Source organism: Blennius ocellaris, assembly GCF_963422515.1.
Source record: "Blennius ocellaris genome assembly, chromosome: 1".
Classification (NCBI taxonomy): Eukaryota; Metazoa; Chordata; class Actinopteri; order Blenniiformes; family Blenniidae; genus Blennius; species Blennius ocellaris.
In genome coordinates, this window is record NC_137650.1 from 5,970,243 (window position 1) to 5,986,374 (window position 16,132).

The 16,132-nt window shown below is 42.5% G+C and overlaps 1 protein-coding gene across 1 annotated transcript in view; it reads right to left on the minus strand.

Annotated features, from left to right (window-relative positions):
* Positions 1–942: 942 nt before the first annotated feature.
* cdh8 (cadherin 8) overlaps positions 943–16,132 on the minus strand; it is a gene marked incomplete at both ends in the record, with an annotated part of 156,382 nt that continues 141,192 nt past the window's right edge. The window contains 5 exons of the mRNA XM_080500817.1: positions 943–1,436; positions 1,624–1,875; positions 5,969–6,086; positions 6,837–6,958; positions 12,072–12,208. Coding sequence (XP_080356943.1) covers positions 943–1,436; positions 1,624–1,875; positions 5,969–6,086; positions 6,837–6,958; positions 12,072–12,208 — 1,123 coding nt within the window. The remainder of the gene's footprint in view (positions 1,437–1,623; positions 1,876–5,968; positions 6,087–6,836; positions 6,959–12,071; positions 12,209–16,132) is intronic.

Genomic DNA, 16,132 nt, shown 5'->3' on the forward strand with positions numbered 1-16,132 from the left:
ACTTCAAATAGTCAGCACAGAAAAAATGACTTAAGAACAGATATACAAAAACTTAGAGAACAATAATGAAGAATCAACACATCTCTTGTCAAAAAACAGTAGATTACAATTGTATTTAATCTTGCTTCTGTAAAAAGAAGGCCTCAGAGTTTCTACATTTCTCTTTTTTCTCTTCACTTCAGTCTTTAATGGGCTTGAAACACTTGCGACCCACACCTGTAGCGTGTAAATACAAAGAGTCGTATAAAGCAAGCCTTTCCGGGCTTTTGATAGTTTATAAATGTGGCCACCAGAGAACATATCAAATGATAATAAATTCACCTTAAAGCCAATACTGGTTTGTCTTTTTGCTTTTTTTCCTCTTTTTTTCAAATCATACATACATTCATCATTGTAATGTAGACCATATATTGCTTTTTCCTTGTCATTTTGTATCCCATCAGCGATCAGCTGGGTGGCCTGGGCAGGAAGTGAAAACCAGGGTTCCTCTGCAGCTTCTGCGATCCAGCTTGACGTCCATGGAGTACGATGTCCCGTCAAGCTTCAGAGCACCCAACGGATACCCGCTCATCTGGCAAATACCAGCATTAACGGGGCTTTTTCTGCTACTGGCAGTCACTGCAAATGACTAACACCCAAAATACTGCTAGACACTCCACAACGGAATCTAAGTTACACTCCACAAGAATCATAGATCTCCTAATAAAAACGTTGTTTGGCTTGACAATTACAATGCGCTTGACATAGTGGATGACGACTGCTATACCTCACTCTAAAAAGAATACAAAAAGGTGGCCTCCCTTTGTTATTAACTCTTTTTTTTTTCTTTTTAAACACGTGTTTCTAAAAGCCAGCAAACCCCCTAGCGTTTATTACACAAGTATGTGGACAGAAAAAAAATCTCGAAGGTCTATTTTTTTTTTCCTCTCAGCAAACCTAAGGTCAGGTTTCGCGGTCACTCTCGCCCACAGAGTAGAGCTCCCCAAGTCTTCTGAAGCGCGGGCCCCACTCTCTGAGATAGTCATAGTTCTGGTCCGAGTCTGACGACGCCGTCTCCAGCGAGCTGAGGGAGCCAGCAATGGACCCCCGGCCCTCGTATCCATAGATCTGGATGGAGTCGTAAGGCGGCGCCGTTGGATCATTGTCTGCCTCGTGAAGCCGGACGTTGATGAATTCGTCCACGTCCACACCGTTGGGGCCCGAGTGCTGGCCCGCCCGTGGCATGAACTGCAGGTCTGGCTTGATGTCCTTGCGTGGAAGGTAGCCGTTGATGCCGTCCGGGTTCTGCAGTGTGGCGATGTCGAAGGCCTCCGTGTCCTCCTCGCCGCCTCCTTCGTCATCATAGCGGATGATGTTCTCCCTCACATCTTCGTCATCTTTAATAATCAGGGGCTCATTCTTGTGTCTCCTCAGGGTCACAAATAGTACTACTATTACTGTCAGAAAGAAAGACGGAAGTGGGGAGAAGAAGAAAGGAAAGAAGAGGAGAAAACAGAAAATCTAGTTCAAGCTTTGGCAAGTGAATTTGCTGCTGGTTCAAGTAGACCATTTATTGAGGTCAGATTAACAATCTCCTGTCTATTAAGACACTTCACAGCACAAGGTGAAGATGAAAAACCTCACCTAATAAGAGGATAATGCAGGCGAGGATGGCAATGAGAGCACCCATGCTCAGCCCAATGGGCAAGACGTAGGCTTCCACGTTGCAGGACTGGACGGAGCCGTCGCTGTTACACCCGCAGACTCTGATCGTCAAGGTGTTGGTGCTGCTCATCGGCGGGTTCCCGTTGTCGGTCACAATGATTGGCAGGAAGTACATCTCCTGTTTCTGCCGTCGGAAGGCATCATGCTTGGCCACAACACTGATTGAATTGTCTGTCAGGGAAGAGGTAAAGCCAGAGATGAATTATTTTGGCACTGATGTGTGAAAAAGCCATTATTATTCATGGCGGTGACAGACTGAAGTCCTATTATTAAATAGTGTGAAGATTAGCACAGCGTGAGGGTAAACTAATTTCACATCAATCGTCACCGAGCATTTTAGCATTCACACATTTCTGCAACTTCCCCTTCTCTTCCCCACCACTCCAATTTGGGAATTCTGAGGGAAGGTTGAGCGCGACTTTTAATGCCCCCTCCCCTGCTCGACCAACTTGTCTTTGAGATGGTGGGAAATGAAGAGCGATGGGGGACCGTGGCGGGCGACACTGGCTAAGAAGATGGCACATGTCGACCCAGAAAGGTGCCAGCTGCTCTTTGATGACACTTCTGTGAAGCTGTCTGCTCATTAGCTGGCACTCTTTTACCCCTGCTCACATTATCAAACACTCGCATTCCCATAAGGTTCTTCTCCAGCGGATCTTAAGGAGAACGTACACGATTTCTGATAATCTAACCTTTGCCTCACTGCTGGAGGGTGTGCTGATATGAGAGGTGGAGGAGTGGGGTGGGGGGTGTGGGGTGGGTGGGGTTGAGTGAAGGGCTGCGTTGAAACACCCGCGTTGACAGAGCAAACTTAATCAAAAGATGGAACGCTTCATGATAGAATTATTTGCTTTGCACAATCTGTAATTGATGTGAACATATGCTCAGATTTATTCTCTTACGAGTGCTGCCACAAAGTGCTACGCTCTGCTTTGTGAGCACCAACCTGTCCTATTTCATTTGGATCACTCAGTGGCGCCGAGCGAGAATGCGAATATAAACCGTAGTGTAGTAAACCGTCAGGGCATGTCCCTGTATACAGGTCGGTTCTGCATTTTTCTTGGCGAGTATTGATGTTAAAAATAGAAGGAGACGCATCCTGCCATCAGCCCATCCACAGAAGGAGTGTGTGCCTCAAAGAGAGAGACAGCTGTGCAGATAACCTTCAAACAGATTCCGCTCGCTGTAGCTACAACAATGCTTTTCTTCTTTATTACATATTAGGCCACATTAAGAGTCTTTCATCGGCTGGCTGTTGGATTGTGATGAACACTGTGTACAATGAAATATTAATCAGCGCCACGACAATAGCAAATCCTCATTTAAATTAAAATTGGCCTATAAATAACTTAATATGTGGGAGGCTGCAAATGACAGCAGTGACAGGAGAAGTGACACTAACAGTTTGAGCTCTTTCAAACTTCTGAAGTCTCTCCTGACTATCTGAGCGACGACATGCCACACAGCTTTGGATGCCAAACTAAATGCTTTATAACCTCACATGAAAGGATTAGTGGGAGCAAAAGAGGTCGCATTGGTGGGTTGTATTTGCCTCGAAAGAATGAATCTGCTCCTTAAACATATTGTAGGTTTCATTTCTTGATAGACGTCTTGATCACTTTGATTATATTTTCCTCTTGTGCACATTTAGCATAAAAGTTCTTTGTACGTAAAGAATAAATGTTAGAAAAAAGTTGTCTTGATAAATATTTATTGTGCTTGGGAACAAACACAATAAAGACATCTCAAAGCAATTGAATCAGGTCAACTTGACTTGGTCACATGAAAATTCTTCCCCTGTCCGAGTCGCCTCATCAGTTCATTCTGTTCTCTTAACTAGTCTGCCTGGTCTTGTCAAGGGAACAGCATGAACTGATGGAGCCACCTGCCCAAGGGCTAGAAGTAGAGGTGCACCATTTCATTTAATTTGTGTACCTTTTTATTAACTTTATTAGATTTTCTATTGATGCACTTTGATCATCTTTGGGCATTTATAAATCTTGACTGACTGATGTTGATAGTTGATGTTTATGGTGTATAGCATAAAGGTTTACTATCTCTGTGGTTCCCATCCTGGGATCCAGTACTCCCCTGGGACAAAACCATAATGTCACAATCCTGTTTATTGCTTTCACTTCGAAGGCTCTGTTTATGTAGAGCGGTGAGAGCAGGTGCATCCACCACTGTTTCGGTTGAAGCCACTGACAATTTAAAGCCAAATTACAATATGACATTGGTCATGAATGTTACAGGTAGATCTGGTTCAGGCCACTCTGGATCATTTTGAATGAAGCTGCTGTGGGTTTAGACTGCTGGGAGACCTTTACTTCACTGACCTTTGATTTCTCACTTTATCATGTTTCACTCTTACATGTCAACAGTAGTCTGTGTTCTCTCTCTCTTTCTCTCTGTCTTTCTTCCTGTTAAAGGGATTTTTTCCTTCCGATCGTCTCTCCTTCTTGCTCATGTAGAATTATTGCCTTTTCTTTGTAAAAGTGCCTTGAAATGACTGTGTTGTATTCGTCGCTATATAAATACAATTGAATTGAATTAAAATGAACATACACATAGGAGGCGACAACTTCTTACTTACAACCAACATTGATTCTAAGTACAAGAGGTCGTGTCAACCCAAGTAAGACTATAGCTTCATGAAAATGCTTTGTGCAAAATGAATAAAACAAGGCTACATTCTGTTTTTAAAGAGGAGTGCCACATTAAGCCCTCACTCGGCAGCTAATCACAGGGTCTGATGTCACAAGTAGTTTGTATGTTTAACGTTATGGTATGTTTGTTTGTTTGAGGCTGTACGAATATCTCTGCTGCTACCCCGCCTCCTTGTCAACATGCTGGCTGTCTTGTATGCTGGCGGTCAGAAGCCTTCACCATTTCCTCCCGTGGCAGGACACCTCTAACCTCTTCACAGTGCAATCCCCACAATTAGACTCATCACGGCAAACAAAAGCGGCGCACAGAGACCCGCAGGAGCCTGACGCTCTTCACTGAAGTGTCTCCCACAGCTGCCGATTCAGATGGAAATAGCCGCTGAAGTGGCGTGCTCGGGTGGGTGCAGCGGGGTGTGAAGGGGCTCGGCGGCATATAGCGGGCTTCTTCTCACTGCTCAGTGTTAACAACAACACAGACAAGTGGCCGGAGTTCTGTGCAATATGCAGAGCTCCAGCACACCATGTATTTACCTTGTGTTCAGGATAAGAAAAATCAAAAAAAGGCAGGGTTTTGTCACACAATATCTGAAGAAGTTTTACCTGATGCATCCTTTTAAGAAACAAAAGTATTAAATTTGTCCTTGAAACCAGACCATGTTAACACACAATGGACCTGATTTACTTAGATCTTTAATAAATTGTGCTAAACGCAAATAGATTGCACTTTTGAATATTGTGTGTGTTTTGCCAGAGATTGGTTAAATCTGACTATGTTATGACAAGTGATTTTAGCATTTGGTGGTTTTGGTCCACTCAGTATCAGTTGTAAGAAATAAAATGTGTCTCCATGCATGCAGATGATGGATTACTAATTTTACACATTTTTTGTATGTAAAATGGGTTAAATATTTCTCAAAATATTTCTCAAAAGAAAAAAAAGTGAGCTATAGATTGAAGCCAAGGCTGACAACGCATGTTTTGCTGTTTCAGAAGAAAAAGGTTGTATTTTGCTGCCAAAGTGTAGCTGCTTCACTCAATGACCTGATTTTTATCGACTAGTCCCTCCATCAGAGGAGCGGTTTGCAATGAGTGAGCCCAAAGCCGCCACGTCCTAACAGAAGGCTGCTGCCATATGAACACATTTTTCTGGTTTTCCGCCCCAAGCTGACAACATTACACAATGTTGTTGTGAACGCAGCCCACTTGGAGAAGAGGAACAGAAGAAGAAAAAAAGGGATGGAGGGAAAAAGGCAAAATAAGCCAATCAGAGTACTTAGCAAATAAATTTAGTGCCATCTGCCACGTCGCAACAGCTCCTGGGAAGTCACCCTACATTGAGCCGCGAGACTACCAGGAAAAGCCATTTGGATCCCATTCATTTAGTTTCCCTCAAAACGCACTGGGGAGTAAAGAGGAAGCTGGTGTCCGGACAATTTCACATCTGCTAATTGTGAGCTACACTGATCCACCAGATTTCATCTGCAGTGCGGCTAACACGCCGCGGGTTAGAGATTCAACTGGAAAGCCATTGGAGAAATGCAGCGAGGCTTCAGTTATGCTGCCGCGAAGCATTCTGCCGATTCTCTTTACTTTCTCACCTGGGTTTTTTTTTATGGTAAAATTGGGGTTGTTGAGCATCTCGGGGATGAGACGGTAGTTGAAGACGTGGCCCTGGATGGGGTCATCTTTGTCCACCGCGCTCACCGTCTGGATCACCTGGGTGGACAACAGAGATGGGATGGGATGCGGTGAGACATCAGGGTGAAGGCAGACTACTCATTACTCTGTTTTGGCCACTGCAGATTGCTACGGTGCAACAGTGTGTCTGGATCACACCTCATGAAATATATGACCTATTCATCGCTGGAGTTTCCAGATTATTATCAATGAGGTCCTGTCGAGTCTGGCACACTTTCAGGCTGCTGGCTCTATCTGTTAATCTGTCATCATAGGTCTTATCACACTGTACGTCTCTATGATTGATTGGAAATTGGAATTCAGACCCTGCAGGACACTTTCTCTTTTTTTCAGGTTGCTTTTCATCTTCTTTTCTCTCCCTCTCTTCCTCCTTTCAATAAAGCTCCCTATTGTATGTGCAGGAGGCCCCTGAATGAGGGCGATTGATGAGAGGGAGAATGCAAAGCACTCGTCCAGGGTTTTTGGCTGGGGGAAGCATTGTGCCATCTGGAGGAGGACATGAAAGACAGTCTTGAATTATGATCCACTCTGATCAATCCTGACTGCTCTCATTTCCCCCTTTGCTCAGCTCGCCGCCGTGTTGAGGGAGGGCCGCGGCACGGAGAGAGAGAAAAGCGCTACTCCCACCTCAGTAGTTTCCTGGTGAAATAAATAGCCTATAATTCACTGTGGCCAATCATTACGGGGGAGGAGAAGGAGAAAGAAAGGGACAGAGAGTAAGAAAGTGATAGATCACCGCTTTGATGAATGAGTCACTCCGTTTCTTACCTGTCCGGGTTTTCCATTTTCGCACAGAAAGGCCTCGTATTCGTTGGCGAATTCAGGGGCGTTGTCATTAATGTCCATTACTCTGATGGCCACGATCGCCCTCGATATCTGACTGTGATTCCCTAATAGATAGATAGATAGATAGATAGATAGATAGATAGATAGATAGATAGATAGATAGATAGATAGATAGATAGATAGATAGATAGGAAGAAAAGGTGAAAAATAAAAACAAGGTTACTCGTTAATTCCCAGGTGAATTCTGTGACCTAGTTTTAATTTCCTTATTTTTCCATCTTTATGCCTCCATTCATTTCCTGAGCTGATGGGAGGCCGAACGATAAGCCACATCAATCTATGTTCCAGCCGGTGTTGACGGTGCGAAACGAGACTCAAGGCAAAAGAAGAGGGTGGGGGGGAAAGAAAAGCTCTCCCAATTCAAAGTGCTTTTGAAAACTCCCCGGTATGCCACCATGTTTAAAACATGAGGGCTAAAACATGCATATTAATGAGTCATCGGTGACTGCAGTCTAAAAAGACAATAAAAGGCAGTTTAATTTATTAGAGTTTGATTGGAATTATTCATTGTGGGGTAATTGACAGGCCCTTTCGAGAACTTGTCCACCAACACCCCCCCACCCCATCCAAATCCCCTGATTGAGTGTGTTTATTAATCAGCGGGGCAAATGGCAACTGTTAAAACAATTATGTATTAATGTGGCCACAACACTGTGGCAACTGACGACAGCAGTTTTTACTTTCTGAACTTGATTTTCTTCCAGTTTTACTTCATTTAAAGGAGAGAAAATGCAGCATCTTCATTGCTCCTAAATGAATATTGAAGCCTCTGACAAAAATGGAAAACATTTAAGTAGCAAAAAAAATCTATCAAATTTTAATCTCAAAATTTACATATAGATTTTATTTTTGTTATTTTCTGTTGTATTTTCAAAATAATCCTTTTGCTCCTATATGTATGCCCCATTGTTTCCAGTTTAATTAATTTTCATACAACAATTCATGCACATTTTCTAACCTCAGCTTTGCTTGCAAAAAATAAATATATTTGAAAATGAACTCAGCCACTACCAATCATTGTTAATGCAGCTCTCATGCGTCGAGATGTGGAGGTGTAGCATTGAATTGTAAACTTGGAGCAACATGATCGTTTACTGAGCTGTGATTCAGGGAGATTCGTTTTGGCTGCAGGTTATCTTCCAAACCTTGGTGCCTGAGTGACACTGGTGGTCTTATTTTTCTAATAAACACATTTGTTTAATGAAGCCAGACTCACACTGAGACCATGGTCATTATAATTGTGATTGAATTTTAAAGGTGGTTAAAACTAATATTGTTGTAACAAAACAAAGATTTTAAAGACCGAATACCAGATAAACATGATGACAAGCGACTGTTGCAATCTGTGTATAAATATCCAATATAGATATAGATTTAAGCAGTGTTTTCTTTGTATGTGTGATTTCCGACATTTTGTTCTTGGCTACCTTTGAGAACACTCCCCTCCTCCAAACTCGGATTCACAGTGAATCTAAACACTGGCCCACACACATTTTGATCAAAAGCATCAGTTAGATACCTGAACCCTGGTTTTTAAATCACTGTTCGAATGATTCCATATGATGAATCTGAGATGTTGCTCTCAGATAAATTATAGCAATACTTCTAAAAACATAAACTCTGAGTGCTGCTATGGTAACTATGATTAATAATATCTTTAATAATATCTTTTTTTCTCCATCAGTGATTTATCACATTTTCTTGACAGCCTGCACTTAAAACTTTGCCAGTCTGCTCTTTGTTGGACCAACAGTTGGTGCTGTTAGTTTCTGTAATGAAACCCGAGAACAATCCAATCTAAACAATAACAGTCTATATTGTTATAGACTGTCAAAATAAAGTCCCAGGAAAATATGAACTGGGAGTCATGACACTCTTGAGGAAACATTGTTTTTATTGTCCAGCTACTCACTTACAGTTGTGTTGCACATTCGCAGTAGCAGCGTTTCAGAAAAGTTTTTTAAAAAAATTTTTCTATTTCCACAGAGATGGTGTCAGAGCATTTTTAAAAAGTTCCACCTTCAGAGCCACTCTCAAAATCTTGCATTTTCAGTGGCTCCAAGCACCGTTGTCGTGTAAATGAACCCCCAATAGACAACAAAGGTTTTGATTTTCACTTAAAAACGTCCCGTTAACAAGGCCACAGAGTCGATGGTCCTCGACCTTAAAATGGGGATCAATACCTTTAACAACAGCCATTAAGCAGACACCAAATCCTGATTTACCTGCACAAAATACAGAATTGTGTCTGGATCAATGTCTTTGTGCATTTTGGACTTTTATTTGAAGTTTCTTCTGAGCGAATCAGTGAAATGTGTGGCCCTTCAGCCCTTCCAGGAAGCATCATCAGAGAGGTATGCAGTGAGGTGAGTGAAAACTGACAGCCTGGTAGACAGTGATGGATGGATTGGAGCGGAGGGAGGGCTGGTGGGGTGGGGTGGGGTGGGTTTGGTGGTGTGGGTGGGGTGGGCGGGTTGTGAGGTTCCCCACCGGCAGCAGCAGACAGGGAGAAGAAAAATCGGATTAGTCAGATATGAATAGGCGCGAGGTGACTTTGTTTGGGTGGCAAATGGTAGATCTATTCCCTTTCACACCAGAGAACACGCCACTTTCTTCTCGTGGAAATAAAAAACTGCCACATCCCGGTAAATTCCTGTTCGAAGAAGCGACTATCTCCAGCCACAGTGACTTTGCCAAAAGGCGCTCCCACGATGTGACGAGACCAGCAGCTTATCAACTGAGACGTTCAGCTCCTCCACCGGGTTTTTATCCGCACCGCACGGCCATATCATTATGACAGCGATCGGGGGGCTTTCATTGCTTCTGACAATTAATGTGTGTTTCCTTTGATTAAGGAAAGAAAAGGACCGATGGAGGATGAGACAGAAACAGAGGAGAGAGAAAAAAGTTACAAGCTGTGTGAATTTCTCTTCCAATAGCTTGAAGGGGTACATTAAGCTTTATCACAACATACAGCCCCCCCGAAACAATCTGTATGCAAATAGAGCCTTACATATGGTCAGAGCTGTTTGTAGCTCTGCCGGCAAGATTTTTCCACATAGTCAGTGAGTTTCCGCGCTTCACAGATGTTCTTTAATCTGTAATGGATGCTGGCGTTGGAGCAATCCACTCTGGAGCATGTCTTTAAAACTGTTTATTTGATACGTCTTAATGTTCCTGCACTTTCCACAAATTGACTACTGAGCTGTTTAATTCAATCAAAACTCAGCAAATTAACGTATTTAATGCCTCTGTGGATTCAGACGCTAATTGTTTGCGGGGCGATTAAGATTGCCACGTTACGAAGCGGCGACGTTGATCCGAGGATCACGTGCAGCAGGTCAGAGAGTCCAGACACTGAGATAACACCAGAGGTCACCAGCTTCTTCACTCGCGTCCTCATGCAGATGTAAACACGCACTTAGATCCACTAAAGAAGCATCAGTTCACTACGTTTAATGTTTCCGGATTAAAAGGGTGTGATCATTTGTGGGCTTGACTCTCCACGCCCCCCACACCCCTTCCCTTCTGGTCACTGCACAGATGTGTATGGATTTGTTTTTACTTACTTTTTAAAGAAATCTGTACTAAAATGTACCCACAGAAAGACTTCAACACAATGACAGCAAAGGTTCAATCTGATGACTATCTGAAGGAGAAAGAATAGCTGAAAATTACTAAGACCCCGTTATCAAATGAAAACATAAATCCTTTGTTGTGTTTTGTTGTGTCCGTTCACATGACAACGGTGCTCGGAGCCTCTATAAACAAATCTCTTTGAAAGCGGCTGCCAATGTGGAACTTTTTGAAAAAGCACTGTCAGTTTCTCCAGGCCGGGACCGGGGAAACAACACCTCACAGAACCTCTTTGTGTTTTCTGCAAAGAAAGACTCTTGAATCATCAACTTCATCTTCTTCTCCTCAGCCTGCAGAACCAGCCAATCAGTCAGCAGGAGGTGCTAACTCCAAGAGAAGCTAGCAGCCTTACCTGAGATTAGTTAAACCTGATGCTATGATATGAAGTGTTGAATCGATTACATGATTGAGTTCTATCGATAAAATTAGGTAATATTATAACCTGTAAACCAATGTTCGCTCATATATATATATATATATATATATATATATATATATATTTATTTATTTTTTTTTATTTTTTTTTTTTTCCAGGTCTTGGGGAGTGGACATTTTTGTTGAGTGACAACAAAAATGTGATATCTGACAGATGTCGACAGTTATGAATAGATGGTTATGAAAGCATTAGTATGATGCTGTGCTGGATTTGTGTTCTTTACAGTGATCCCATTCAGTATTTAAATATATGGTAAGGAATCTTGTAGTAGAATCTTGTAGATTTTAGTCTGATTTAGTTTAAATCTTCTCTTCTTATCAGCAGGGTTTTAAACAGTCTCCTTTTAAACAAAATATGTTTTATTATGTAATATTTGAGTGGAAGCACAATGTCTCAGTTCCTGTCAAGATATCACACTTTCTGTCAGGACATTACATTTCTTGTCAAGGTATCACACTTCCTGTCAGAACCTCAAACTTCCTGTAAAAACACCACACTTCCTGCATCACACTTCCTGTCAGAACCTCAAACTTCCTGTAAAAACACCACATTTCCTGCATCACACTACCTGTCAGAACATCACACTTCCTATCAGGACATCACACTTCCCGTCAGGACATCATACTTCCTGCATCACACTACCTGTCAGGACATCACATTTCTTGTCAAGGTATCACACTTCCTGTCAGAACAGCACAGTTCCTGTGAAAACACCACACTTCCTGCATCACACTTCCTGTCAGGACATCACACTTCCTGCATCACACTTCCTGTCAGGACATCACACTTCCTGCTGGACATCACACTTCCTGCATCACACTTCCTGTCAGGACATCACACTTCCTGCCGGACATCCCACTTCCTGCATCACACTTCCTGTCAGGACATCACACTTCCTGCATCACACTTCCTGTCAGGACATCACACTTCCTCTCAGGACATCACACTTCCGTCAGGACATCACACTTCCTCTCAGGACATCACACTTCCTGTCAGGACATCACACTTCCTGTCAGGACATCACACTTCCTGTCAGGAACTCACGCTTCCTGCATCACACTTCCTGTCACTGACGATCTACTTACTGACTTCTGTGGCGGTTACTGTGATGTTGTGCCACATGTCCGTCTCTCTGTCCAGAGGTTTGGCCAGCATGATTTTTCCATCGTCTGCGTTGATGTTGAACTGCCTTTCCATGTCCGTGTGCCTATCGATGAAATACCTGCAAGAAGAAGGAGACATCAGCAAACAAACCCAGGACAAAATAAAATTCAAAGAAAGTCAACGTCAAATATGAAGTATCAGAAAAACAGAGGAAAAAGCTACTGTTCTGAAAATTGTATATGCGCACCACGGCAGAGTAGATAGTTGTTCTGCACATGCTCAGTAGATAATAACAACAGTGTCATGACTCCCAATCCATATTCTCCTGGGACTTGCTAGTTTTATTTTGACAGTCACCGTAATACCAATCCAACTTGGTCGTCTGTCCACTAGAATGTCTGCGTTCTCCTTTGTTATTGTTTAGAGCGTTTTGTTCTCTGCTGCATGTGTGTGCGTGGTTTCATTACAAAAACGAACAACAGCACCCAGTAGTGGCTCACCATCAAAATTGCATAATTTTCAATATTTCTGCCATTTTTGTGGAAACAGACATCATTTTTAAAACATTGCCACATAGATGCCACATTTTTCTTAAAGTAAACTACAAAAACGATGCATTTTTATTTTAAATATTGTCGTGCCAGCAAAGCCATAAGCAGCTAAAATTGATTGAACAGCTAAAATGACTAATGATTACAAACGAATTACAAAATGTTAAAAAAAAGAAAAAAAGAAACTAGATTAAAAAAGAGGTAAAGAGGTTAAATGGTGGTTGCTTAGAAAAGGTTGAAAAATGTTCAAAAACTCAGAATAGCTGAAAGAGCAAAATCTACTAAAAAACAATTAAAGTAGGTAAAACAATTTCAAGCACCATAGAACACAGCTTTTTTTTTTTCTATACAGCAACACTATATGTAAACTTAGAGAGCACTTTTAAGTGTATTTTGAGGGTTAAACTTGTTTCATGTGTCTTTTGCTTTAAGAACCTTTTGATTCTTTTGCTCATAAAGGTTGCAGACCCCTGCACTGCTTTAGACATTCACCTTTTTCTCAAGTGCAGGGTTAAAAAACTTTTTGGGAAAAAACTCTAAAGAATAATCCTGAACTTTGAAGGACATTTGGAGGCAGCGGCAGCAGCAGCAGCAGCAGCAGTCTCGCCTGGTCAGTCACAGAACGGCCCTTCAGAGGCTCCAGCACTTTTACAAGAGAAACCTGTTGATCGGCTCAATAAAAGCAGTAGGAAATCAATAATTATCATCCGAGGAATAATTAGAGGCGTCACAGCAACAGCGGGAGGCGTTAATAAACCCCTCCCCCGATCAGCAGCAGAAAACAAAGAGCATCAGTGCTGGAGGAGCTGCGGTAAGAGACGAGCTGTTGTTAACCCTGTTCGGAAGCTGTCAACACTCAATAGCTCCCAGAGGCGTCGCATTAACGAGTTAGGACAGCGCTGTGCCACACACACTCCTCCAACCACACACACTCCTCCAACCACAGGGGGGTGATAATGGATGTAATGTAGATGACCCGCTGACCTGCCTGGTAGAAGTCACCTTGTCTGATTCCAACTCAGTGATTCTGTTTTCTTCTCAAGCTAGCAAACATGTCCTGGCAGGGGTAAAAAAAACCCTGACTGCAGTTAAAAAATATGAATAATGTTGAAACTGAACAGTAATGTCAGGAATAACAAAATAAAAGTTACATTTTCACATAATTTTGTAAACAAGGTCTGCATTTTTTTCTCTCATTTCCACAAGTACTCCTGAAATCTCTTCGATACAAACCAGGGAGTTTTACATAACGTCACCCCTCAGAAACAACACCAGCAGGTAGACTGGAGAGGACGAGGGATGCCCGTGATATAGAGATTTTTTAATATTAATGAGACAAAAGCAGAGGCAGACTGTAAATTATGTTCTGATAAAATATCAAGATGAGCAGAAAGATAGTTGGTGCAACACCAGCAACTTCATCACCAGGCTCCATGGCTGTTGGAGGCGTCTGTAGCATATACATGTAGAGGCTGTATGGACGGTTTGCAAAAACGCTGGCCTTTTTTTAAATTTATCATTTGAATCAAATCATTGAACTCTCTGAAAGAATCCATCTCAATTTATGTCTTATGATACCCCCTCAATTTAGAAAATCAAGTTTTTCTAACTTGTGTTGATATTCTCTGTAATTTTCATTATTCATTATTCAATATTATTCTACAGACAAACTGGAATAATTCACACTAATTTTTGTTTTATTCTTTTAAATTTAACTTTTTAAGTAAAAAAAAGATTAAAAATAAAACTGTCATAAATATAGCATTTTGAAATGTTGGGAAATCTCATGTTTGTTAATGGTTTAGCTTTCTTTTTAATTAAAATGTGTTTTAGTTGGTTTGTTGGTGGTCTGAGATGTCACAATCGGATTTTCACACAATTGGAAGCATTTTCAAAAAATTACCATTTTCAGTGACTAATGCTAATGCTGTCACATATGCATGTAGAGGGCAGTATTCCAAGTTTACGAGTGTCACGATAGTGTCATGTTAACGGCAGAAGAACTGCGCCTGTCGTTCTTGTGTTGTTACCTCGCTGCATCACACCAAATCAGACACATTATTTTAATATTCTTGTTTCATTTTCAAACTTCAATACTTTCTGTTTCCAAATGTTTCCACACTGCTTCTGCTCCAATCCTCTTCCAATACTGATAAATTCACTCTGGCCTATTTATCCACTAACATAATAATTGTATTTTTTTTTAATTGTATTTTTGTTTACGTGTTACACAGCGTCTCTGCTTTTATGGGAACTGACACCCTTCAAAGGCTGTCAGACGATGGCGCTCCTCAGTGACCCCGCCCGTGACACCGTGAGTCCTGCAGCCTCATGCAGTCTTAAAAAAATAGCAGCAGCACAGGAGACTCTCCAGAAATAAAAAGGAAGAAGAATAAAAAGCAAAGCAGTGGCTATGAAATTGGAATGCACATAAAAGAGAATTTTCCGACACCACTGGAAGCTGTGAATTCGCTCTTTTATGTCGCAGTGTGCGCGGCGCCAGTTCTTGAGACGAGCCCACACAAAACCGGACGGAGGGAGACTCTGAGGACGACTCTGTGAGGATGACTTTGTGAGGACGACTTTGTGAGGACGACTCATTGAGGACGGCTCGTTGAGGACGACTTGGCGAGGACAACTCGTGTCTGGGTTTCAGGGAAACATCCTGCTGGACGCTGTGACTCACCTGAGCTCATTACACCGTGAAACGCACGAGTGTTTCCATCCCTCCAGGACAAAATGCTGCTGTCGACTCTCTGTGAGCTCTCACATCCTCCCCCACAACCTCCCCCCTCCCTCAGCCAAACACTGAGAAAATAGTTTTTTGTGTTTTTTTTTTTCTTTTTGATCCAGCTGGGTCTCAGGCTCTTTCTCAACCAACCCCCCTCCCTTATCTAACTCTCAGAGGAGACCAAAAAAAAAAAACTTCTCCGCATAGCGAGCCCTCAGCCAACTCTAACCCTAAAGCCCCCCCCCCACCACCACCCATGTTATTGTGTCACTTTCTCTACTCATCCAACTGCTATCCCCCACCCTTCCACCTCCTCTCCTCACCCTACTGCTCGGCCTTCTCCAAGCCGACCTGTTGCCGGGACTCCTATGGTATTTGTGCAAGAGGTGGAAGAAACGAGGGGGGAGGAGGGAAGGAAAATGCCAAACCCAAATTCACAACAACTATTTATGTGAAAGGAGGGCGCCGCTTATTGAAGAATGGCGGGGAATTAAATAAATAAACCACTGGCCCAGATTCCAATTGTTGGGGAGATGTACCGAGCCGTGACATTTCCATTTTTGAGATGAAATGGTGTAAAATCCTGTAGACGGTGGCCTGGGAGAGGTCCATGAGGACCCCCCCCCCCCCCCCCCCACAAATGCCTCCCCCTCTTCCCTAAAAAAAAAAGAGAAGCTCTTCCACCCTCCACCCACCCTCCACCCACCCTCTCCTTCTCTCTGTTGCCCTGCAGACGCAGAGCACTTTCAAGACAGGCAGA